The following is a 27604-nucleotide window of genomic DNA, read 5'->3' on the forward strand; positions in this document are numbered from 1 at the left end:
GAACTTCGGTTTTTTTTTAATCTGTCATTTTATTTGTGTATGAGTAGAATCTGCTCAATCAATGAGATGAAGTGTATACATCAGTAAACTTGTCTTGGATTAATAACTAGCTAGAAAAATGAATACTCCCTCCCCCTCCCCCCGTTAATACTTTGTGTATAATTACCTCATCTTTCAAAAAGACAATGCACATTTTTATGTGTAATTGACTTGGGATGCATGGAGCCCAGTGTGCAGTCAGGGTGGCATGTGTGCACCTAGATAAATAGTGCACATTTGTTCATGGACTTAGTATTTGAGCCAAGCTTCTGTTTCTGAAGTTCTGTGGCTAGTATTATGCATCAAAGCCATTTTCCTTCAAAGTGGAGAAGCTTTAATTTACAGGTTTTGTTGTCCATGCTCTTTGAATAGTATTTGATATGCAAAAGGATTAAGCGTGAGACACTAGAACAGTGGTTCTCAAACTTTTGTACTGGTGACCCCTTTCACATAGCAAGCCTCTGAATGCGACCCCTCCCCCCTTATAAATTAAAAACACTTTTTTTATATATTTAACACCATGATAAATGCTGGAGGTGAAGCAGGGTTTGTGGTGGCTGACAGCTCACGACCCCTCATGTAATAACCTCACAACTCCCTGATGGTCCCTGACCCCCAGTTTGAGAACCCCTGCCCTAGAATGTTAATTGAATCATCATAATAGCAGCTGGCATTTTAAATTTAAGCTCTGTGAAGTATGTAATTTTTGTTTGTGTGATGTCTGGTACGTTTGAGGTCTAACCTGCTTGTGGCTTCTAGGTGTTCCCATAATATAACTGTTAATAGTTATATGTATGTTACCTTTTAGTACTACTTGTGCTAAAACTTATGTGCTATATGCTGTTAGGGTAATTTGTTTTTGTTTAGGACAGCAGGAATAGCAGTAAACCTTACTTAGCTAACAACAGGTTCCACTAGGAGCAAAATGGGACAGTTGCAACTGCAGTTTTCTAGAGTTCACATTCTGCAGAATTTAAGCTTCCACCTAAATAATGAAGCTTTAATCTCACATTATGAAGATTAAGTTCTCTGTGTCAGTCAGTGCATTGCTGCCCTATTAAATTAGCCTCGTAGAAAACTATCTCAGATGAAGCCAGTAGCAAATGTATGAATTCCCCTTATTTCCCTGGTAATGGTAATAACTTCGAAGACTAATTGGGATCATTTCAAAGGTGATCTAAAATATTCAGTTGGAATCCAGATGTATTAGAACTTAGCACAATTTGCCAATATGTTAATTTTATAATTCTCAGATAGCTTGGTAGCTTCTATCTAGATCAACAAGTATCTTGATAGCAGAGTTCTCTAGTTCTTGTATCACCAAAACTTACTTTTCAGAGTGTATTAATACATTTTATAGAGCATTTTAGAAGTATTAACTTAAAACTAAATACTTCTATCTAAATAAGAGCAAAGGAAATGCTGTGTTTCCTGACTAACTTGCAAAATTCATGTCAACTTGACAAGTTCATAGAATCATAAAATATCAGAGTTGGAAGGGACCTCAGGAGGTCATCTAGTCCAACCCCCTGCTCAAAGCAGGACCAGTCCCCAGTGTTTGCCCCAGATCCCTAAATGGCCCCCTCAAGGATTGAACTCACAATCCTGGGTTTAGCAGGCCAATGCTCAAACCACTGAGCTATCCCTGCCCCCCCAAGTTCTGTAGTTTGTGGATGGCTCTGTCCATTCTTATGAATCAGTCATATCTACTGTAACAAAAAAGCGAAACTCAAACTTGAAGAGTTTTTTTGTTTTGTGTCAAGTGTCTCTAGATAGCTTGGACGTTCACATCAGTTTTTAACTTCTTTTTGGAAGAATGCATTCCCATTTTTGTGACATTTGCTGGTACTTGATACACTAAAGACCTCAAAATGCATTGTTTTTTTGTGACATTACAAGTGGAAGACATGGGGACTTCTAGTACTTGTTAATGCAAAATAATGCCTTTTGTATACCTTTCAAAACCAGCACATGCTTTTGCCCAAGGCACCAGAAAATTCCTCCTTTTACTGCTGGCCCAGAAGGCTTTGTGCATGGCTGCTAGTTTGATTGACGATCAGGTGCATACCAAAAATCTGCAAAATATGGAAACTGGTATACTAGCAGCATGAAGTAGAGTGAGTTCTGGCACCCTGGATTAATGGGGAAGAGAGGAGGAAAGGTTTCCTTGGGATTCAGTGAAGAGGGCCAACTATGGGAAGGAAGAAGGAAGGTTGATTCAGAATGGGGTGGGAGCTGAGAGTGTGTTGCAAAGGTCTGTATCTGTTGCACTTTCCAAATGTTGCTTGTCTTCTGGAGGGAATAAAAAAGGTCTTTTCTACGCTTGTGGTCCTCACACATGAAAAGAACACAATGAAGGGGAAAAGAAATAGGGAGAAGCGGGAGCAGAAAGGACTACCACAGGTAAAAAAGGGGAGAGACAGAGCAAGCGAAAAAAGGAAAAAGTCAAGTGAGAGCAGGAGCAAACGAAGAAGAAACGAGAGGAGGAAGGAGAGGGGGAGAGAGAAGAGAACTGTAGTGGAAACTACTTTTACAGGAGAAACAACTGAAACACGGTAGGTGTGGATCTCTTAGGTTTTATTTACAAAAGTAGGGGAAACATTTTCTGGGTAGCTTGTTTCTGCTCTCCTTTTCATACACCCCCCCTTTTTTTTTGAATGACCCTCCAGTGAATACTTGTCAGCATTTTATCCGACAAGCTAGTCCTGCCCGATCAGAAATCTGTATATCATGAAGCATTTCCATCTTAAGTATAGCTACCAAGGATGTTTTCCCCAACATCCTGTGGTGCAGGGATATGGTGGAAGAAGTGGATAGAAAAATCTTAAATGCTCTCAGATGTTACCATCTCCCCATATGATTGCTGCTCCTGCCTTTCTCCATAACTGAAAACTTGGCACAAAGGATACTGTTTCCAACTACTGGAGTAGTTTTGCAAATCTTATGTCCAGCCCATTGTTGTATGAAGTCCATTGTTGTATTAAGTCCATTGTGACTCTAAAGCAGAGTGGTCTTAAGACTTGAAGTAAGTCCATTGTTTCTGGGGAGCAGCCTTTAACAATGAATGCTTCAGAGCCGTAAGCTCTAGCAGTATCAGTCTGAGCACCCATAAAGCTTGTCATCCAGGAGGGCATTATAGAAGGCAGACACTAAAAAAGGATGTTTCCTAACAGAGCACTGGTGGGGTGGGGAGGAGAGCACCCTGAAGAAATGGAGACTTGGGGGCAACATGGGAATGAACCAAGCAAGGGGAGACACCTTTTTTGTGCTGAGATCAGGATTTAGGAGTGGTTTTGAAGAAAGGAAGGAGGGTGGTGGGATACAAGGAAAGATGAAGGAGGAAAAAGTGGTGAGACTCAAGGATGTGAAGAGAGTTGGAAGAGAATAATAAAGTGAATGGAGTGCAAATATGAGGAAGAAAAGAGTGGAATAAAGAAATGAAAGACACAGGAGGAAAAAGCAAGAAGTCCCATTTTAAGATTAGACACTTACTGTTTCTACATTTTATGGTAATTCCCTTGCACAAAGGAGGGAAGTCCACTTGAAATCTTAAGATGTGAGGGGAATCTCAAGGCCAACTGTAGCCTTGTGGAAGGGGCTAGGAGGTGTGAGTGTCAAGTTGGAGTCTCAACCAAAAATGAAATCTGCAAACCATAGGGCCCATGAAGCATCAGTTAAGAAATATTGGTGATGTAGTCGCATGTACAGGAATCTTTCTGGGCATGTGCTTCCTTGTTCTGGATGTAAAGGAACCAGTCTGGACTCCCATTCCAAACACACATGAAAAAGGGAGAGTCTCAATGTTCTGGCTTATTTAGGTATTTTCTAGAAATATATCTGTCAGTCTTAGGTAGTTGACCAGAAATGGAGTCCACATTTGCGTGAGTCTCCTTAAACTGTAAGTACTGTGGTAACATATCTAGATTTGTCAGTGTAGGGCACATTCTTTAAAAAAAAAACAAACAAAAAAACAAAGTTTTTGCGCTGCTTCCCCCTGTCCTCCCCATAACTCCTCCACTTTATGTTAATTGAAGCTTTCTAATAGCCAACTTACATTTAATGCGTCTTGCATGCCTGGGAAATAGGACATCCATGGCAGCTGTCGTGACAGACAACAGGGCAGGCAAACACACAGTCCCAAACAGTAACCTGGATTTCCAAACAAGAACATTAGACTCCTTGGATATTTAAAGAATAAATTTTAGTCCTTGAAACTTTTATCCAAGAATTGTGCAGCAGACTTAGTAAAGCTTGATCTTTATGGTCTCTTAGAAATACAATGCTTTATTGGAAAATATGGCAGTCTTTCATTAGATTGATTGATGGATTCCTTAGAAAGCATCAAGAATAGCTGTAGTCATTTTCACCTAAAAACTTTAATCCCAAATCTGCAGAATTTACACACATTTTTTTTCTTTGTTTCTGTATGGCTATTTTGATACCAGCTGTTCTAAGGTGCAAGGAGCGTCACTAAAAACGTTTACGCATTTAAACTAACTTGTTGATACTGGACCAAACTTTCGAGATGCCACAGACCTTTCAAGGTCCTGCAGTGCAGTTTGCCGGATGTCAGTGCTTTCAGTTTATAGGTTAGGGTAAATGCCACATTCGCTCTAATTTAGGGACTATGGCAAATACATGTTATCTAAGAGAAGATTGTTTATACATGCCAGGCTCTAGGATTATTTCTATGAAACATTCATTTAGAAGAATGGAATGGCAGGATCAAAAAATAAGTTTTAGGTGCTCTGAAGTTACTGGTGATAGTTGGCATGTTGTTATTTTAAGTGAAATAAATTGATCATTCAAATGTAAAGGAAATTCACTTATAATGAAATTTTTCATACTTAAAATAATACTTCTTACTTTTGGCATCCTATAGAACTTTCTCCATTGTCAGGGCCTAAAAACTTAGTTGATACAAAATGGAAGCTTAAATTCTGGAGAAATGCCTCAAAAGAGGGTTTTATGGGAGAATAGTTTTGCCAGAAGTTTGTCTTCTGAACCTAAGTAAGATATTAAAAATTGAGACATAGGGATGCTGTTTTTTTAGTTCTTTTCCTGTGGCACAAATGAAATTGTGATGCAAACGGCCCTACAACATGTTAAACTATAAAATGACTGATTGTCTGAGAGTGGCTCTGTACTCTGGGATTGTGTTGTCCAGTGCTAGGTGGGAGGAGGGGATGTTCTGAGGAGGAATTTCGGTACTGCAAGGACTTGGACTATTAACTTCTAGGTTCATTGTTCCCTACTGAGAAGACCAAAATCTTGAGAATTAATCAGTTTTTGCTATCCTGCAGATTTTCATTGCTAATTGATAGTTACTGCCTTGAAATGGATTTTAAAGTAAAATAGAAATTGCTTCCCATGATACAGATACATGTGGTGATTGGTGTGGATATATTTTGTCTGTCTTTAATTGTAATACAAAAAACCTTTGGGCCAGAGAGTCTGGACTGAGAAACTACTTCAGAAGTTGCAAATCTACTATTTTTGTATGTAATACCAGAAGTTTTAAATCAGAAGAGTTTTAACCTTATTCTAATCTCTTTATACGTTATCTTTCTATCTACTGAAAATCTAGGGTTTTGCTTTGAAAATAAAAACATGAAAAGTATCTTTGATAACAACCCAAGTCTGATAGACATTTGATCTGTCCAAATTTATAAACCTCTTCAGTAATATTTTTAGAAAATGGAAATTTCTAATAGATGAAATCTTCAAAATGGAAATTCTGCTTTGCCTTCTCTGCTTTGAATTTTTAAATGCAATTGGTACAATTTTATATTTGTGTCTAGGTTCTACTCCTGGGGGAATTCTGCGCCAATGCGCGTGCGCAGAATTCATGTCCCCCGCAGATTTCTTTGCTTCCCCGCACAAAAATGACTTTTTGACAGGGAAGTATAGTGAAGCTGCAAGAGCAGTCATGCACTATTCCCTAGCTGTGCAGGTACATTGTTTCAGGCACCCGGAGCAGCAGGTGGAGAGGAAAATCACCTCCGGGTTGGGGACACGTTAGCCAGTGGCTCCTACCCAGAGGAGGGATCAGTTAATAGTCCTGGCTGGGCTGGAGGCAGGAGAGGATGGGACTTCCTCTTCCCCTGCAAGACGTGGATGGGGCTGTGTCAGACCCACTCCCAGAAACCTCCCCAAGCTGCGGAAGCTCAGCATCTCCCTCCCCCCCCCCCCCCTTCCTGCCCCGTCGCTCCTCAGTTGCAGGGGTGGGGGTCACTGTATGAGGAGTTGCTCCACCATCTGCCCAACCCCTGCTAAGCCTCACCCCATACACCCAGAACCCCCCCCAGCCATCCATACTGACCCCCACCCCTGCACCCAGACCACCCCCCACTGAGCTCCCTGCATTCAAACCTCTACATCTTCGAGCCCCACCCTGTGCATCACCCTGAGCCCCACCGAGACCCCCCCCCCACGCGACTGATCCCCAACAATCTGAACTCGGATCCCCTTCTCCCCCCAAAACCCCACTCCACTGGCAGACCCTCCTGCTGAGACCCTCACAACCAGACCCCTCCGCTGAGTGCCAACCACTTTCACTTGGAAGCCCCTGCGGTCCCATTGCCCATGCAGCTGGAATCCCCTCAACGAGCCTCTGTGCATCCAGATCCCTCCACACCTAGACCCCCCACTGAGCTGCCTGCACTCAGATTGTCCCACACAGAATCCACTCACCCCACACCTGGATCTCCCCACACTGAGCCCCTCCACAGTTGGATCCTGTCTGGTTGAGCCTGCCTGCCCCACACCTAGTGCGCCTGCCACAGGCCCCAGGTGTTTCTGGGGCAGGCCCAGGCCTTGTGCTGTGTCAGGGTCAGGTGCAGCCTCACCACTGAGTCCGTGTCCCGGGGCTGGGGAGGCTGCAGGGTGATCCTCACCTTTGTACAGCCAGTGGACTGTGCTCCCCACTGCCATGCTGGAGCCTCTGCATTTATTTGTTAACAGATAAAACTTGCAGAATTTTAAAATATGGATGTGTGCAGAATTTTTAATTTTTTGGCACAGAATGCCCTCAGGAGTAAGGTTCAAATGCCAGTTTGTGGACAAACTACACGTGTGTTAATCACTCTGACTGGTGTCTCCACGCCTAAGAAACGGGCAACTTTAGATGCTCCCCTGTTTTGGAATTTCCTGTGATGGCGGAGAACAATGCCATTGATCTAAACATACTGACTGAGCATGTTCTTTTAAATTGGCTTACATATACCTCCAAGATAACCAATTCCCCCTCTTAATCACTTTTGTTAGCAAATTATCCTCATATAATCAAATCTATTTGTATATTGAAAGATGTCTATATACTTAATTTTCCATGTATTTTGTATTTTTAAGATTCCTGGATATCCCAGTCAGCTTCATTCCCTAGAAATCAGAAGCAACCAGGTGTGGATTCCTTGTCACCAGTGGCCTCCCTTCCTAAACAGATTTTTCAGCCGTCTGCACAACAACAACCTTCTAAACAGGTTAAAGTCACATGTGCAAATTGTAAAAAACCCTTGCAGAAGGGACAGACTGCATATCAGCGCAAAGGATCAGCTCACCTATTTTGTTCCACTGCCTGCCTCTCATCATTCTCGCATAAACCTGCTCCAAAGAAACTCTGTGTTATGTGCAAAAAGTAAGGGATGTTTTATTAGTTGTTCCCTTAATACTTAAATGCAAAAATATCTGCTTTATGAATGTTAAGGAGCATTTCTAATAACTAATAAATTTGTTAGTCTCTAAGGTGCCACAAGTACTCCTCGTTCTTTTTGCTGATACAGACTTAACACGGCTACCACTCTGAAATCTAATAACTAAGTATATGACGCTTGTAAGATCTGACTACAAAAATATTTTTCCCCACAAAGTGTAGGGCCACCTTAAATTTGGTTGAAAATGACTAATCCTTTATAAGTTACCGTTATACGTAATCCTTCATGGTTATAGCATGTCTGGAGATAATCAAGGAAAGTACAGTACCTCTCCTTGATTGTCAACTCTCTAATTCAAAATAAGGCAGCATAGGGGAGCTTCTTCTCTTTAAAGATACAAATCAATAGTTTTGGTTTAGTGATTTTTTTCATATAAACAGTTTCTAAGAGTTTACAAAATATAGTACAGTAAACAATATGGCATAAATTCACAAGAAAAAATAGTGAAAACATTTTATTATATAAATGCTTCCATTGTGAGAGGGAAAAGATGACATCAAGAGGCAAATACATAGGAGAAAAAAATATTGAGATTTGGAAAGACATGGCTGAGAAACATAGGAAGACTGTTCCATCAACTGGGAGTTATGGGGGAAAGCCCTGGCCTAGGCAATGGCTGGAGGGAAAGGGAGACGAGCAATAAACTGGCAAGCCTATGAGAATGCCTATTGTGCATATATATATGTATGTATGTATGTATATGTGTGTGTATGTATATATATATATAATATAGAAAGTCTTAAAAAGAAGCCCAGGAATTCTGAACTCATTCCTGAAATCACTCGGGAGCCAGATGGTTCATACTTCTCTGTATGTGTGAAGGGGTGGGCACCTGCCGGAGTCTGGAGAACAGGGCCTTGTGGAAGCTACAGAAAGCAGAGTTGAAATAGTGAAGGCATGAATGGGGGCTTCATCCCATTTTGGGGTCAAGGCAGTGTAATATGGGCAGTATTACAGAAGTGATTAAATATATTTAGACATAGTGTTCTGCATTTTCACTTTTCACCGATAAATTACCATTTTTTTAAATTAAGAGTTTTATTTTTTTATTGATTTATACCCTCATCAATCTACTCAGTATTTTTTTTGAGTACTTATTTTTGTTAAACACTAATGTTTTACATGATGGTTGTGTCCTGTATCTCTGAGACTGAAGCAGTTACTCAGTGTAAAACTCAGAACACACGCACAGTGGAGGTCAGAAAAATCAAACAATGTTAATAATGCGGGATGATTGGCTCCCAAAGGCATGCTGCCTGCCTATTGTTTTGCGTCTGTTTAGAGCGGCGCTAAATTTAAACAATCAGTCCTCCACAGATAAAGATAGATAAGGTAAAGAGGTAAACGTGGGGCAAAAGCACAAATCTGTGCCTGAATACCAACAAAAAATCAGTGCTTAGAAATTTTTAAGAAAAGTAAAGACGGGAACGAAGAGGACGCATTGAATTGCAAGTACTGCAGCGTTGAGATCAGTGCTTGCACTGACAGAATAAAGGAGCATGTCGAAAGCAAGTGACATAAGAAGCTTAAAGAAGAAAGTGAACTTTGAGATAAACAGTCAATATCAGGAGTTTTCACCATGGCTTTAATGAAAGAGAGGTCACAGCATGATTGTGTCAATGAATTTGTGCGTAGTCTGTTTTGCTGGACAGTCACTGTTAATTGCAGAGGGGCCTGGTGGTGACTTTGTGTGACAGTACTGTCCAGGAGCAAAAGTCCTTCCTAATGCAGACAACCTCACTCATAAGTACCTGAAAGAAAATGACGATGCTTTAGTATCTAAACTAATGGAACAAATTGATGAAAATGTTGTCTAATCTGATTTGACGAGTCTCCTGATGCTTTGGACTGTCCGATGCTTGGCCTTTTGTTTTTGTTTTTTTTATTTCAAAGTGAATAAACCCACATTGTTTTGTGCTGATGTGACATTTCATCCCCTCTGCTGTCAGCTGTTTTGTCAACACAGCAGTAACTGACATATTTGAGATATACCAGCTAATTTGGGAAAATGTGGCCACAACAAACACAGATTGTGTTTACCCTACATGGCTAAGTTTACATGAGAGATTAAACTCGGTCAGAAACTGGAGCTGCTATGTATTGCCTATCCTGCTCATCTGATTAACGTTGTACTGTCAACAACTACTGCTACAGAAGAAATGAAAGATGTGAAATCTTGCATCATTGGGTTTGGGGCTGTTTTCAAGCATGCAAACAAGTTTGAAGACTTTGTTTTACACAGTGCGAGACGAGTGCAGAGCTGACTGCCAATTACCTGCCTGTGTTGTGCCACATTGGTGGATGAGTGTGTACTTCGCTGCCTGTTGTGTAAATAACACATGGACTGTGCTGATGCATCTCCTATATCATCCTGAGTTTGTTGGTTCCAAAGCAGAAACTCTGAAGAGACTGGCAGATAACCAGAATGTGGCCACCAGATTCTGTGCATCAAGGTAACGTTCATTGTTGAAAACTTGTGATCACTGTGTGACACACAGAAAACACTGGAGCTTTCTCTGACTACTGCCAACACATTTGCCCATACAGATGTTTACCAGATCCTGTCAACCAAAATCTCAGCTGAACTGAGTACAAAAGCTGCAGAAGAAACATACAGTGAGAGAACCCAGCTGTTTCTGGAAATCCTTCTGACTCCAGGAGATGAGAACTCCAAATGTGTTCTAAACCTTCAACACAACACTCAGCTAGAAATGGGAGACGATCATGGCGCATAATCTGACCCCTGAAGTGTTTGGTGCCAAAGATTCTTTTTGGAATGTCATCCAGGTGTTGCACCCTTTCATCAAAGTGAATTTTGCAGCAGACTGTGACAGTTATGCCAGAGTGTTTCAGCTGTTTGCCACTAAAGATGGAATTTCAAATCTGAAAGGAGAATTTACTGTTTACACGAACATGCCTAACCTGACAGTATAAAACTGGATGTGCCGGCTTTTTGGGACAGTAATCAAAACAAACTTCTCGACTTCAGCAGAGTGTCATGGCAAGCTTTGATTGTACCCTCTGGATCTTACTGATGCAAAGCGCTTATTTTTAAAATTGGACTACCTCCAAGACAGCAAGAGGCTCAACATGAGTGAGAATACTTTGAAGAAAATTATGGGAGCATATGTAAACCAGGATTTCTGGAAAAACTATTCTCTTAGACAAAAAATACCTTTTGTACATGAAAAAAGCTTCAATTATACTGTAGTAAAATGTGTATATTATACAAGTCGTTTTCCCCATATTTTTTAAAAAAAATTTTAACCCGATTTCATCCTAGTTTTACTGTTTGGAAAATAAACAAAAAATCTCCAAATTTTTTTACAAATAAAAACTGAAAATGCAGAACACTAGACATAAATAATTAAAGGTCATAGTTCACCTTGAAATTTATTAGTGATTCATTACTCAGAATGCCTAAAAGAACCACTGGGGAGCTTAAGAATTGTACACTAGTAACATTAGATTTGCAAAATAGTTATACTTAGGGTTGTCAAGCGATTAAAAAAATTAATAACTATTAATTGCACTGTTAATAGAATACCATTTATTTAAATATTTTTGATGTTTTCTACGTTTTCAAGTATATTAATTTCAATTACAGCACAGAATACGAAGTGAGACGTTCACACGGCACTTTTGTAGCTGGCATTGCAAGGTATTTACATGCTAGAAATGCTAAATATTCATATGCCCCTTCATGCTATGGCCACCATTCCAGAGGACATGCTTCCATGCTGATGATGCTTGTTAAAAAAAATTACGTGCTGATTAAATTTGTGACTGAACTCCTTGGGGGAGAACTGTATGTCTTCTGCTCTGTGTTTTACCCGTATTCTGCCATAAATTTCATGTTATAGCCGTCTCGGATGATGAACCAGCATGTTGTTCGTTTTAAGAAAACTTTCATTGCAGATTTAACAAAAGGCAAGGAAGGTACCAATGTGAGATTTCTAAAGATAGGTACAACACTTGACCCAAGGTTTAAGAATCTGAAGTGCCTTCCAAAATCTGGAAGGACAAGATGTGGAGCATATTTTCAGAAGTCTTAAAAGAGCAACACTCCGATGCAGAAACTACCAGAACCTGAACCACTAAAAACGATCTGCTGGTGGCATCTGACTCTGATGATGAAAATGAATGTGCGTCAGTCTGCACTGTTTTGGATAGTTATTGAGCAGAACCCATCATCAGCATGGATGCATGTCCTCTGGAATAGTGGTTGAAGCATGAAGGGACATATGAATCTTGAGCATATCTGACATGTAAATATTTATTTTGCAACGCCAGCTACAACAGTGCCATAAGAAGGCCTATTCTCACTTTCAGGTGACATTTGTAAACAAGAAGCGAGCAGCATTATCTCCTGCACATGTAAACAGACTTGTTTGTCTGAGCGATTGGCTGAACAAGAAGTAGGACTGAGTGGATTTTGTTGTATTTTTGAATGCAGTTATTTTTTGTGCATAATTCTACATTTGTAAGTTCAACTTTAACGATAAAGAGATTGCACTACAGTACTTGTATTAGGTGAATTGAAAAATACTATTTTATTTTTACAGTGCAAATATTTATAATAGAAAATAAATATAAAGTGAGCACTGTACACTTTGTATTCTGTGTTGAAATTGAAATCCATATATTTGAAAATATAGAAAATATAAAAAATGGTAGTCTGTTATTTTAAGTGTGATTAATCGCACAATTAACTTTTTTAATTGCTTGACAACCATAGTAGAAAATAATATATCTCGCTGTAGATGAGTCTTTTGCGTAAAGATAACTGACGGACTGAGTATGCAATTAAATAATACAAATTCTAGCTGCTTCTTAAACTCTAAATTGTCCAGCTAGTTATACCATTTATAAACAAGATTTGAATCTAATCTTTCTCTTTCTCTTAGGATTAAGATGTTCAAAACTCATGGCTAATTCTTTTTCATCTCCCCATTCCTGCAACTAATTCTGTGGTGATTCTAAGAGTGTAGGATGATACAGATTGCAAAAAAGAACAGCCACGTTAAAAACATTTCATTTTTAAATAGAGAAAAATTTTGAAGTGTCCAGTTCTTAGATTATTGATTAATTCATTATTTTGGACAGTCTGTCAAAGTCTTTTTGAATGCTAAAGACTCAGATTTGTAGAGAAGTCCTATGAGGTCATCTTTGAACGTCTTTCTTTTGAGGATATCTTAGGCCAGGTCTACACTAAAAAGTTAAATAGACCCCTGAGTGATGTACCAAAGGCGACCTACCACCCCCAGTATAGACGGTGCTAGGTCAACAGAAGAATTCTTCTGTCTACCTAGCTACTATCTCTTGGGAAGGTGGATTAACTACAGCAATGGGAAATTCCTCCCAGTCTACACTGAAGCGCTACAGCAGCACAGCTGCAGCATTGTAGCTGTGCTGATGTAGTGGTTTAAGTGTAGACATAGCCCTAGTCTTTTAAATTCTCCCCCTAGTCAACTGCTCAGTAAATCTGTGTATGGAAACCAGGGCCTGGATAAAGTTGCCCTTGTTTAACACTGCCTTAGCTTCAAGTCTAAACAAGAGTAGAAATCTATGCTACCTATATTTTTTAGTTAGCGATCCTGTATTTCTTGCACTCCCCTCCTCCACCGGGGGTCCCCTCTCAGTATCAGATTTACTGGATAGGGAGGAATCTTGCTGCACTGTCTCAATGCCATAACTATGGGAAAGTTGGCCAGTTTCCCCCCCAGTTTTAAGATGGCAACACCATCTGTTCTGAGCACATGAAAAAAGAAGGAACTATGATGTTGCACAGTGAGTTTAGTGTGTTTTTTTTTTTAAATACAACATACTGTTAACTTAGGTTTTAATTTAGGTTTAGAATGGCTGTTTGTAAATTGAGTGATATCAACTGACTTCAAAAAGATGATGAAATTTAGAGAAGCTGGCAAAGATTTCCTCGAAGTGATGTAATTTTGGGTGTCCCCCATAAGACCCTTTAAGGTTTTTTTTTAAATCCAGCTGTTCAGTAGGTCTTAAGTTGGGCACTCAGAAATTTTAAGGTGCTCAAAATTGTTAGTCACTTTCTAAAAATTTTGGCTAATGTGTTCATTATTTTCCCCCTCAAACTTTTATTAAAAATTGCGAATTTTTTGCTTTTTTGATGCTCTTCTCTCTGATCATAGTCAGTGAAACTACTCGTGCTAAAAGTTAAGGACGTTTATAAATGTTGGCCCAATTGGTGCCACAGTTTGTAAGCTTGTCAGGGCAGGGGTGCTGGCCTTCTGTTTCTGTGGAGTACACAAGCAAGTCATCTTGTAGTCCTCTTGCAAAAGGCCCAGCTTCATGCTGACATCCTTTCGGATAAGGGTAAATCTGACAGTGTCTCACTGTACAGGCAGTCCATGCCTTTTTCAGAAGCAATCTTTAAAGAACAGCCTACCGCATTCCCTTTACCCAGAGGCTGTATGTCTTCAGTGCTTTCAGTTCCTCCCAGTTTATAAATTTAGAACTGAACATGGGATAGACTTTTTTGGGACATGTCCGTCCCCAACATGAGAATGTAACATGGCTATGACCTGCCCAGTCAGTTCTTGCTTTATGCTGCTGGATGGTATTTCCATTGCATCAGTAATCATAAAAAACAAAAGCTGTGTGCCTGTAAAGAAAAGGGAGATATTTTTCCTCTCTCATAACTTCCATGGGGGATATGTGGGGGAGAGGGGGGAGAGGAGGGAGAAAAGAACCCTCTGGTCCATATTTATGCACAGATGATATGGATGTACTACAGCCCCAGCTACAAAATCTGGCTCTTTAGTTTAAGCTGTAGAGACTCACACTTTTATGGGAAAGAGGTTCTTGTGAAGTAACAGCAAAATTCACTAGCAAATATCACGTGTGTTCAAAGCCTTTAAACTAATCCATTGTCAGTTGAGTTTGCTTATTATTCTGTGTCTATTGTTAACCACAACTTTCTGATGAATATCTATAATGTATGATCGATCTGATTTGGAGGGGGCTCTTCATTTTAGGAGCTAGAAGTATCTCTTAAAAACTCTGCTTCCATCTGAAAACCAACTAATCTAACATGTTGAAATGATTGGATTTATAGACACCCTGCAGTTAAAACTGAGTGACTTTAAACCAAGCTTACTTTAAGAACATTTTAATGTAACTTTACATGTTTGATTAAACCAAAAATTGGTAGATTGGTGAATAATATTATTATTGTGCCGTGCTGTTTTTGCAGATGGGGCCAAACAATAAATGCAGAAGGAATAGCATGCAACAAGGCATACAACTGAGATTATTGCAAATGTTAAGGTGCATAGTGTAGCATGAGGCTGAAGACCAAGTGTATCTTGCACTTATCACGGAACACGATAGTGCAATTGATTTTTAATGAGGAGAGGTATGAAGGACTAGTTCAGAGCAGTTTATTACTGTTCATTTGGTTAATCCAAAAATAGTCGGCTGTCTCAGTTGAATATTTAATCAGTTACAGCTAGGTACTCCGTATTCAGGTTGGTGATTTAGAACTTCTTTAGCCAGCTTGATTACTTTTATAAATTGTGCCTATTTTTTATTTAAAATGATGCATTGTAATATCCAAGCTTACCAGGCAAATTCAGAGTGGAGTTTTGGTCTTAACAAAAATTGCTGGCTGTAGCTAAAACGACAGCTCTTCAGTGTTATATTTCAGAAGAAAAGAATCTCCAAAAATAAGAAAATAAAGTGCTGATATTAGTTGTAGCAGTGTTATGGGTTTTCGAGGAGCAGGAAATAGATGTTTATTGACTAAGTTTAAAAAAAAATACTTTTTATTGTTGGGAAGCAGCTTTTGTTTAAAAAATATTTGTGGTTTTATGTTTAAAATTTAATCTTTTGCGTGTACTAAGTAAAACAAGCTAGATATGCTCAACCGGTAACTGCTCATTGGTAAAAGCTGTTTTACAAATACTGTATCTTCAATATTGGAAGTAATGTAGGGAAAAACATACAACCTGGTATACTTTTGGATAGACAACAGAAATTGCTTTGTTTTAATGATCGATTTGCAGTGTGAATGTAAAGTTGCTCAGAACTATTTATATTTTAGCAAATAGTATTAAACTCAAGAGAAACAAATGCAACAGATAGTGATTGATGGATGTCAATACAGTGGGACCATCTTGAAAATAGTTTTGAACCAAAAGCTATTTAGAATCCGAGAAATTAAAAGTGCATGGTGGGGGGAAAAAAGAATCAATTATATTGTTATGAAATACTATTCCAAAAAAAAAGTTTTATGCTCTACTGCTTTTGTCTTTCAGAGATATAACAACAATGAAAGGCACCATTGTTGCTCAAGTTGATTCCAGTGAGTCTTTCCAGGAATTTTGCAGTACATCATGTTTGTCCTTCTATGAAGACAAGCATAATCCCTCAAAAGGAATCTTGAATAAGTCAAGATGCACTATCTGTGGTAAACTAACTGAGGTCTGGTTCAGTTTTTGGTCTCAACTCTTAAATTACTTCCTAATAGAACATTTATTATTAAGAAGTTGATTGGAAAGAGTGGTAAAATGTGTATTTTTTAAAGTTGTCTAGGTTTTTTGTATTTCTACAGTAATTAGGCTTAATATATTTAGCAAGTTTATATCTCTTTCCATCTTCAGTCATGCTTTATAATGGTTAGATAACATTAATTTTTGTAAATTTCTTTATTGCATATTTAAATTTAAGAAATCTATGAAGACAGTTGTGCATTACTGACATTTTTGTAGTCCGCTGACATTTTGGAGTTCATTTTCATTGCTGATTATTGCAGGCAAGGCTTTTCTTTAGACAGCTAGTCATTTCAAAATTTTATGTTGAATTGTTGAATTGTTCACTATTGATCTCCATAAGAGCATAAGAATAGCCATACTGTGTCAGAGCAATGGTCCATCTAGCCCAGTATCCTGTCTCCTGACAGTGCTCGCTGCCAGATGCTTCAGAGGGAATTAATAGAACAGAGCAGTTAGTGAGTGATCCACTTTCTGTTGTCTAGTCGCAGCATCTGGCAGTCAGAGGCTTAGGGACACCCAGAGCATGGAGTTGCATCCTTGACCATCTTGGCTAACAGCCATTGACAGCCCTATCCTCCATGAACTTATCTAAATCTTTTTTGAGCCCATTTATATTTGTAGCCTTCACAACATCACAGGGCAATGAGTTCCACAGGTTGACTATGCATTGTGCTTTTGTTTGTTTTGTTTTATTAATTTCATTGGGTGGCCCCTGGTTTCTTGAATTCTTAAAAGGGAGGAAACTAGAAACAGTTACTGCTTCTCTCATATTTCATTTTTCAGTAACTATTTTGAGGGCCCTCAAAGTATAAATCCAATAGTAATTGATACTAATCAGTAGACTACATACAAATGTTGCCATCAAAACAATTCAGGATTTTCTCTATTCTAATTGCATATTTTGGTAAATCCCCCTTGAGTAACGTAAAGATAGTTTGTATAGTAGAATATACCCTTATTTAAATTCTCCTGAGCTGGGATTACTACGTTCTGGATGCAAATACTGGGCCAAGCTTACATAGCCATGTATATTCATCCTTTTAGCCCCAAGACAGCCTTGTAAATTAAAAGCCAAATATATTAAAAATCCTGCTCACTGCCAACAAAGTGTATAAAGTGCAGGTGGGGAAAATGTATGTAAATTAGCTCCCCGTTCTCTTGAGCAGCCTTGTGTGAATCCAACCCTGTGACCTTGGATTGGCTTCAAGGCCTCAAGAACAGCTGGGGCTAGGTTTTTGCCCAGAGATTGCAAGGAGACAGAGTTTGCTTTGTTTGTTATAGTTATTTCAAATGCATATGTCACAATATTATCTAGGGTTCCAGTTGAACCAAGTATTGTTCTTTAAGTTGTGATTGTCAAGTGTAGCGCACTGATGAAGAATCTTGGGTTGTTTTTTTTTAGATTCGCCATGAAGTTAGCTTTAAGAACATGACTCATAAGCTGTGTAGTGACCACTGCTTCAATAGATACAGAATGGCGAATGGTTTAATAATGAATTGCTGTGAACATTGTGGGGAGTACTTGCCCAGTAAAGGAGCTGGAAACAATATCCTTACGATTGACGGTCAGCAGAAAAGATTCTGCTGCCAAAACTGCGTTGGTGAATATAAACAGGTAACTTCTTCTATTTATAAAAAAATGAAATTTAGCCTATAAATTAAAAAACAAAACAAACATTAGTACTGCTAAGATGCATTCTGTTCTTGATTAACTAAGTTGCTTGAGACTGTTCGTATTCTATATTTAGATAAACCTCAAAGACTCAGCTGTTTAACCTATGTGAATCTATATGTGCATTTGTGGGAGTGGAACTCTACTAATAAATTATTATTGTAAAAGGAGACATGTATCTTAACCAAAAATACTAGTGACTTAAAACAGTCTGAGGAAGAAAACTTCTATCTTTTTAGTGAAGGCTTTAATTCTTAATGTATTTATTTATGGTGAGCATGACAACTCCATACCTATTGTGCAACCCACTAGTGCTTGGTTAGATATAAAAGCTCATTTACTTGCACTTTTAGACATTTACGTAAAGTTAAAAATGTATATGGGCCATGCAGTCTGGACATGGCTGTTGATTCCCTTAATCACATTGTTTACCTGTACATTGGATACGCTTTGAGTTCCTTCCCAGTGTAATCCCAAGTCCAAAGCTAAGCTTTACCTATATTCCTTCATGAGTGAAGGTTTGAAGGATTTTGTATCCTCCTTTGCTTAGCTTCTGTGTGCTCCTGAAATTATTATAGCATTTGAAACAAGTCTTGTTTTTTTTACATTTCAGTCTTCAGACAACATTTGCCCCCTGCGTTTGCTTTAGGAGGCAGTGGTGAGCCATCATTTAACACTAGTGGGAAGGTTGGAGTGCTGTTCAAACTATTTATGACCTAGCAGGATAATTCAGAACCATTGTTATTTATTAATTTTTGGGCTGGTCCAGTGTAGAAATTTAGTTTTTTCTATAGTGTGCATCTTTTATCTGAGATGTCATGGTGTTGCAGTGTTAAGCATCTAGGGACTGTGTTTTAGGACTTCTGAAATGAATGTTCCACTTGTAACATATGCCTATATTTTCTGTAGTTTTGGAGTAAACCTTTATATATGTGAGATGATGTGTTACTTTACCAAGGCTTCTTTGAGATGTTTGTGCACCCAGCTGTGTTGAGGATTCTTCTTCATTTCTTTCCACTTTTTGAAGCTGGTGAAATACAATCAGTCAGAGGGAGCCCAGTATTGAATTAACAAAGCTCCATTATATTTGGTGAATAAAAAGCTCCATAATGTTTGATCTCTGTTCTATATTGCTATTCCATTTTTGAATGTCAAGTGCTGCTTGCCTTTACCCTTTTTGGACTGCTTCTTTGAGCTTGTACAGAACTCAGACAGTATTTCTGGGAATGTATACATGTATAAACAGCACAACTGAAAGCATAACATAAGCCTTATTGTTTTATCACACAGCAAAACCAAAAAAGGGCAAAATAGGTTTTCGAGATACTAAAAATGTAGGCATAGACAGAAGCCATGGAAAGACTTGGAGAAACGTTGAATAAGCACTCATGAAGGAACAAAAAGACCACAAGATTAACTTTGAACTTGGGACTGTCCCACACAACCTAAAACGTGCATTGATGAAATGCCATGTGAGCATGGAATTATGAGAGGTGGAACGACAATTCTGTATCTATTATACATTCATTGCAAAGTGTACTTTGTCATTTGTCTGTTTAGATATTTTTGTACTGTTGTGTTCAGACATTAAATCCCCATATGCTAATGAGAGGATGAGGTGGCATGGCATTTGACAGGATGTTGTGCTCTATTGTATGCTGGGGGATTGCAACTTTACCATTAGTAGTGGATATTATGCAATAGCATGCTGACCTGGAAGTGAATCTCTCTCTCCTTGACCTGGATAGTTTTGCTGCATCCATTGCCATCGGCAGACTTTGTACCAGCAAAATCTCTTACGTTGTGAAAGGATTATTATGTATCTGATGTTGGGGGGTGAATGGCTTATGGAATGGTAATGAGCTGTGAAAAGATTAATCTCTAGTGCTAGTTTGCATCCACCCAGGTTGTTGTGACCAAATGTAATTCATAGTAGGTTTTCAAATATTATAGACAGTGAATGGTGGATTTAAATTCTTATTTAAATGAGGTACATTCCAAAAGAGTATAACTGTTCTGATGGTGTATGGTGTGGGTGGCAAAATGTCTCAGGCCATAATTAATTTTATACTGACAAATCTGACTAGCAATGTGCATTTATGTTTTAACTTGAATTTGAAATCATTTGAGGAAATTTTGGAAAATGATTATTAACTTTTGTTAAGTGGGTGCTTCTTGTGAGAGGTATAAATGTATAGTCTTGTTCAATAACGGGTTTTTGTATGGAATGTGTCTATCAATTTAATCTTTTAAAGGAATTTTGACCATGAAAGCTCAATCATTGCTAGCAATAGCTAATTATAGATAAAATATATTTACTTTCACACAATAGTACTAGACCTCTTTCTGGGGATTTTTCTCTGTCATTTTACTTTCAAGGGGCGTGCACCATAGGAAAGGAAGGACAGACTTCTAAAATAATATAGAAATAATCCTCCTTTTGTCAAAACAGTAATACAGGGGTTGATGGGGAGCATTTGGCTACATTAGTATTTTGTGTAGCAGGTTATCATACTGTGTGGTATGACTAAAATTTTTAGTGAATATATTCCACTTATGTGCAAGCAATTGTATAATAAGTGGGGGTCTGTCTTTTTGCTATGAGTTGTATAAAACTAGTATATCATGTACTGTAATTGTCATATACCAACTGGTCTTTTATAAATATGTAGTACTCGTAAACTAGAATTGACACAATATTTGTACCTACCTACTTAATCCTTATGTGTGAAATAAATATTACTTAAAAATGTTTGGAACTAGTTTTCATAACGTATGTACAGTTTTTCTTAGGATTGAAGTGAAATTATGTGCAGACCAAAATGTTATGCCTTTTGGCAGGGAGATTGGTGGTAGAGAACCAGGACAAATGGGTCATGATTTGGTGTGGCTGATCCTTCATTTTACGTTGTGGTGGTGGGGGAGACAGGGAAAGAGGAGGCAATGCTGTTTTTGAGTTAGAGGAACATTGGATAAAATAGACAGAAGCTCTTGTCTCATTTTCAAAAATATGAATACACTTAGGAGGTGAAGTCCCATTGACATAAGCTCCTAAATGGACATGTCATTTTTGAAAATGGGACTCTAGGGCCTAGGTACTTTTAAAAATGTTGTCCTTCATAACTAAGGACATAACTGGCCCCTCTTTAATATGGCACTAGTGAAACTGTACTGTATACACCTGGATGCATCAGCGCTTGAAAGAGATCTATTAAACTAAAGGATAACTGGGGAAAAGTTACAAATGAATAGACAATGGACAGATGAGGAACAATGAAAAAACTAAAATAGGTATAGCTTGACCAAACTATTTAGGTATGATTATTTAAAGTGTGTTGACACCCACGAGGGAGACCAGTTATTTATGGTGGCACAAGTGGGTATAATCAAGAAATGGAATGATACTAAGCAAAGGACAACTTAGGTTAAATGTCAGGAAAACTTTCTTGAAACGTATGTTAAACATGGAAGACACTTCCAATCGAAGTAGACCCTGAACCCTTTCCTGTCGTCCTTGTTGTTGAAGTTCATACTCTCCAGTACTGGGAGAGGTAGGGAGCAACTCAGAGAATGACCCTAGAAAAGTAAATGAATTACCAGAAGAAAATAAGATATTGTTTGAGTACATGTAGCCATGTAGTCCACTTAGGTGTGTGGGTGCCCATTGCAGTGGAACCAGAGAAATTTGCCTACCAATGGCGAGGGGTGCTTGCGCCTTGTGGCTGTAGCTCCTCTCCTGGCTACATGAAGTGGTGCTGCCCTGACCCTCCCTGAGTTCCTTCTTATTGCCTGTGGTGGGGTTTAAACAGTGTCCCCCCAACAGCCATCTCCACAGTTGGTGCTTGCTCTGTATTGGTGAGGCCTACATCAGGGAGTGTTGTGTGATCTGCAGATCGTTTAAGAAATGGACTCAAGTGGCTTGGGACCTTTGCCTGAAGAAGCACCTGCTTGAACAGGCCATGCAGCCTGCATTGGTATCAAGGCCGTCATTGAGTCGGAGATTGCCCTTGAACTTTAGGAGCACTGCTGCTTCACATTCTGGAGCAGGCTCCTCTCTGAAGAAATGGAGAAGCCATTCCCTGTCAACTGTGCTGAGGAAAAGATTGCATAAGACCAACTGAGGTTGCTCTAGGTCTCAGGGTGACTCTTCTACCTCCCCCAGTAAAAGTGTGGACAGGTGCAGAGTTGGTGCTGGCATGTGTGGTGGTGTGGATATCTTAACCCTTTCCCGGTACTGAATAGGGAGGGTAGAAACCCTGTATCGTTGACTCTGGGTGTCTGTTGAGTCCAGTACTGATGAGGGAGATGCAAGCACTGACTGTTTCCACGTTGGCGACATACCGGGCAGCTATAGACCTCCTCTGCCTTTTGGTCCTGACCTCTCCTTTGGTCCAGGACTTTGCCAGGTTGTGCCAACTATAGCCCCTTTGATTGAATGAGCCGGTGAATCTTTGGGTCTGTCGGCACTGCAACCCAGTGTTTCCCTTTCACAGGTTGTGTAAGCAGGGCTGGTACTGGGATTGGCATGGAGGGCCTTCATACTAGGAACCTCCTTTGCGCTGCTGCAGTCACAACCACAAATGCTTCCATGGTGACTTTCACTGCCTTCGACATTGGTACTGTCAGATGCTCTGGTACCGCTGTTGACTTTGGAACTGACACTGCTTCCAGCACCGATGATGGTAATCGATGGTATCACCTCCATCGACAGCCCTGCTTCCTGGGTTGTTCTGAGTGACGGATGAGTCAGACTGCCTCCTCGCTCTCTCTGGTCTGACTCCGCCCTTATCTCTGCAGTCCTGAGGCCCCTCTGCGTCTGAGTCAGGGTTGTTATCCTCCCACTCTCCATTGTCCAGCCAGCAATGAGGGCTGCTGATGGACAATCATGGGTACCAGGATTAGCATGCATCTCATGCTTGGGATGGAGGTCCCTGGCCCGCTGCGTACTGGGCTGGCCACCAATGCCATATCCATGTCAGTGGCCTCTTTGGAGTCTGTGGGATGCTCCTCAGTCGTGGGTGTCCTGCTTTCTGTCTTGCTCAAAGTGAGATTGCTTGCTAGGTCTGCGGTGGTGACCGTCAATCCGCTGCAGGCCCAGGCGCCAGCTGTACTTCTCCCTGCAGAGCCTCCAGAATTGTCCTGTCCAGGTTTGTCAGCTGCAGAACAGGATCTGGCTTTGGCTCAGTTAAGAGCCTCACCTTTGTCTGTGGACCGTGCTGTGCTGCCTGGCTCATCCTTCCCTTCGGTACCGGAGGACTTTAAGCCATACCAAGACCTTTTGCGGTGTGAAGCTGCTTCCCTCAGTATGCAGGTAAAGTTCTTTCAAGAGAATATCCACAAATTGGTGGACGTCTAACAGCCGTCTGCCCCGGGAGAGTTACCCTTCGTATCAGTGACACACTCCTTGAATCAGCTATGGCCCTCTGGAGCATGCCAGGTTTGGTACAACCTGCAGCTAAGTGCATGGAAAAGCACTAGTTTATTTCTGTGCAGGGATTTGCGGGGTTTTACTCTCATCCAGCCCCAAATTCGTTAGATGTAACTGCAGTGAATGACAGAGCTCATCAGGGCAGGTTTAACTCCACCCCTGAGGATAGGAACTCTAAGCGATAGGACCAGATGGGCAGGAAGATATATACCTCCTCTTTACAGATGTGAATTACTAACCAGCAAGCCTTGCTGTCCAGCTATGATTTTTTTAAACTGGACAGCTATGTCAAAGTTTGCAGACCAGCTTCCTGAGACCTCACCAGAGGAATTTTGGGCATTTGTCACTGAGGGCTGCTTGGTGGCTAAGATGTCCTTGCGGTCCGCACTAGACGTTGCGGACACCTCAGCTAGGGTGATGACCTCCACGGTCACCATGAGGAGAGGCTGCCTGGCTGCAGAATATGGGTATTTACCTTGATGTCCAGGAAGCCATTGAGAATTTGCCCTTCAATGGTCAAAAACTGTTCTCGGACAAAATTTACAAGACATTGCACTCCTTCAAGGACTCCAGGGCTACACTGCACTCCTTGGGGGTGTACATGCAGGCAGTGTAGAGGTGCCACTATGGCGTTCAACAGCAGCAGTATCATCCACAGTGCGCATTTGGGCAGCCTTTCCCTCCCCTGAGGCAATGGGACTACCCCAGAAAGAGGGTGATAGGTCCCACAGGAGAAAATAGTCGGGCTTGGGATTCATCCAGTTCACACAACCTCCCCCAATGCCTTCCAAGCGCCTGTCTTGACTCCTTGGTTCAGAGCACTGTTCCACTCGTTGCTTCTCCCTCCTCATCTCCCCCCTTTGGGGACAGGGTGGCCTCTTTCACCATGCTTGGGGCTCAGCCACCTGTACAGCTGGGTCCTAAGCACTGTCAGATCAGGTTATGCCATTCAGTTCCTCTCCCCATGTCCTCCCCACCCTTCCTCCCTGTCCCTCTTCAGGGAACCCTCTTGCGAGATATTGCTCCTTGAGCAGGTCTGTTTTCTGATGGCTTTGGCAGTGGTGGAGGAAGTTCTGCCAGAACATAGGGGTCATGTCTTCTACTCCTGGTATTTCCTAGTACTCAAATTCTTAGGAGGGGTAAGACCTGCCCTCGACCTTTGCAGTCTCAACAAATATATATCATAGATTCATAGAATATCAGGGTTGGAAGGGACCTCAGGAGGTCATTTAGTCCAACCCCCTGCTCAAAGCAGGACCAATCCCCAATTTTTGCCCCAGATCCCTAAATGGCCCCCTCAAGGATTTTAGCAGGCCAATGCTCAAACCACTGAGCTATCCCTCCCCCAACCATCAGGTACATGAGGTTCCAAATGGTCCCTCTATTGACTCCCCTCCCTAAATTGTCTCACAACGACTGGACTTTCAGGACAGTCACTTCCATATAGCTATTTTGCCAAGCCACAGAACGTTCCTTCAGTTTTTTGTGGTTAAATGCCACTTTCAGTACACAGTGCTACCATTCAGCCTCTCCTGTGCCACCCAGGTTTTTACCAAATGCATGGTCATTGTTACGACATATCTCAGAAAGAGGGGAATTCACATCTTCCCGTATCTGGACAACTGGTTACTTAGGGGGCAGCTCCAAAGAGCAAATTCTTGCTCACATCAGCACCACACTGAGCTTGCTCGACCATCTTGGTCTCATCCTGAACACCAGAAAGTCAACCTTGGCTCCCACACAAAAAGTCTAATTCATTGGGGCCCCGTTAGATTCCACAACATCAGGAATGTTTTGGCTGACCGACTGTTTTCAGACAATTTGCTACCTTTGCCTTATTCTGCAGTCTTAGCCTTCCAAGACAGTTCAGACGTCTCCGTGGCTCTTTGGTCACATATTTGGTTGCATGCAGGTGGTCCAATTTGTAAGGTTGCATCTTTGCCCCTTTCAAATGTGGCTCAGGATGGTCTACTGTCCTGCTGTTCATCCTCTAGACAGACTGATTCATCTTCCTCTACTGGTCCTGAACTCCTTCCAGTGGTAGATGTGTCCAGAGAACATTTGCCAGGGTGTCCCCTTTGGCCAGCCCTCACCAGGCAAGTAAGATGTTATCAGTGCCTCCCTGATGGATTGTGGGGCGCACCTGTCATCACTGAAAGTACAGGGACTGTGGTCAGAGTAGGAGGTTTCACTTCATGTCAGCTTGCTGGGGCTTTGGGCCATGCTTTTTGGCACTGTATCAGAGACACTGGTTCACATATTTACTGACAATACCACTGGGATGTATTATTGAGCAAACAAGGTGAAGAACACTCCAGGTTGCTTTGCTTAGAGGCAATCAGGCTGTTGAAATTCTGCATTGTGGAGAATATTACTCCAATGTTCACTTGCCCAGGGTTCAGAATCATCTCGCAGACCATCTTAGCAGATGGTTTTTCCCTAAATCACGTATGATCCCTGAAGACAAGTATCCTCCGGGTCATCTTCAAAGCTTGGCTCATTCCAACAACTGACAACAGGAAATGTCTGTTTTGCTCTTGATGGGGCCTCAATCCAGGCTCCCTGTCCAATGCTTTTCCAACTCTGCTGGCAGTCTGCTCTCCTGTATGTGTTTTCCCTCCTTCCTAGTCATCCCTCAGGTCATCCTGAAGATCAAGGTGGACTGGACTAAGCTCATTCTCATTGCCCCTGGCATGGCTGAGACAGTGCTGGTTCTCTGACTTTCTCACGCTGTCTATTGAGCCTCCCATACTACTTCCTTTCCATCCTGACCTCCTCAGTCAGAATCACAGCCCCAACTTGCATCCCATGCACAGCTCCCTGCATCTCATGGTGTGGCTGCTGCATGAATGAGGAGCAGGAAGAGCAGTGTTCAGTGGCTGTCCAGCAAGTCCTGCTCAGTAGCAGAAAGTCATCTACCATGATAGCCTATTCAGTGAAATGGAAGTGGTTTTTGGTGTGGACATTAGCCTGCAGACTCCAGACGATGCTGGCTTCTATCTGGGACATCTTGGAGTACCTGCTACAGCTTCAGTTGTTGGGGCTTGGGCATAGTTCATGGAATATGCTCGGACAGTGATACTGGCATTTCATCCTCCTGTTCAGGGAAGATCAGTCTTCTCTAATGCCATGGTAACAAGATTCTTAAAAGGGCTTCTTCATCTACATCCTCTGATCTGAGAAATGGTTCCCCTGTGGGACCTAAACATGGTCCTAGTGGCTCTGATGGATCCCCCTTATAAACCGTTCTTCAAAGGTGACTTTATGATCGCACCCCAAAATTTTGTCCAAAGTGGTCTGTTTCATTTGAACCAGGCGGTATGTTTACCAGTGGGGTTTTTTTTTCCCCCTTAAGGTGCCTTCGTATCCGTAGGAGCAGTGTCTCAATACCTTAGATGTCAGGTGATTGTTAGCCTTTTATCTGGACAGGACTGAACAGTTTCATGCTTCACATGTTTGTGTCTACACTACAGTCTCTGAAGGGTCAGTCAGTCTCTTCACAGATAATCTCTGAATGGATAACATCTCCATCAAGGTGGAATATAAAGTAGCTTCAGCTATGCCCCCTCAGAGTATGAGAGCTCGTTCTATGAGGGTGTAAGCAGCATCCACAGTGTTCCTCAGTGATGTTTCCTTATTGGATGTATGCAGGGCTGCTTCAGGATCCTTGATATATGGGTTCATAAATCATTATGTCATAACCACATCTTCCAAGGTGGATGCAATCTTTGGTAGAGCAGTCCTGCAGTCCTTGTTTAGTTAGACTTCAAACCCTGCTTACTGGGAGTGTGAGGGGTTACTGCTAGCGAGTCACCTAGGTGGAATACATGGCTGCATCTATTTGAACAAGAAATGGTTATTTACTGTAGTTGTGGTTCTTCGCAATGTGATGTAGATGTGTATTACACATCAAGTGTATTACTGTATCAAGTGGAGTGCCCCAAGGGTCGGTCCTGGGCCAGGTTTTGTTCAATATCTTTATAAATGATCTGGAGGATGGTGTGGATTGTACCCTCAGCAAGTTTGCAGATGACACTAAAGTGGGAGGAGAGGTAGATACGCTGGAGGGTAGGGATAGGATACAGACGGACTTAGACAAATTGGAGGATTGGGCCAAAAGAAATCTGATGAGGTTCAACAAGGACAAGTGCAGAGTCCTGCACTTAGGACGGAAGAATCCCATGCACCGCTACAGACTAGGGACCAAATGGCTCGGCAGCAGTTCTGC

At 41.0% G+C, this 27604-nt stretch overlaps 1 protein-coding gene across 8 annotated transcripts in view; it reads left to right on the forward strand.

Moving 5' to 3' along the window:
- Positions 1–27604, forward strand: part of ZMYM2 (zinc finger MYM-type containing 2) — a 178085-nt gene that overhangs the window by 41160 nt on the left and 109321 nt on the right. For all 8 annotated transcript variants that reach the window (XM_077809171.1, XM_077809145.1, XM_077809186.1 and 5 more), the window contains 3 exons: positions 7390–7675; positions 16040–16205; positions 17679–17891. In XM_077809171.1, the coding sequence (XP_077665297.1) occupies positions 7390–7675; positions 16040–16205; positions 17679–17891 (665 nt within the window). The remainder of the gene's footprint in view (positions 1–7389; positions 7676–16039; positions 16206–17678; positions 17892–27604) is intronic.

Source organism: Eretmochelys imbricata, chromosome 1 (genome assembly GCF_965152235.1).
Source record: "Eretmochelys imbricata isolate rEreImb1 chromosome 1, rEreImb1.hap1, whole genome shotgun sequence".
Lineage (NCBI taxonomy): Eukaryota > Metazoa > Chordata > Testudines > Cheloniidae > Eretmochelys > Eretmochelys imbricata.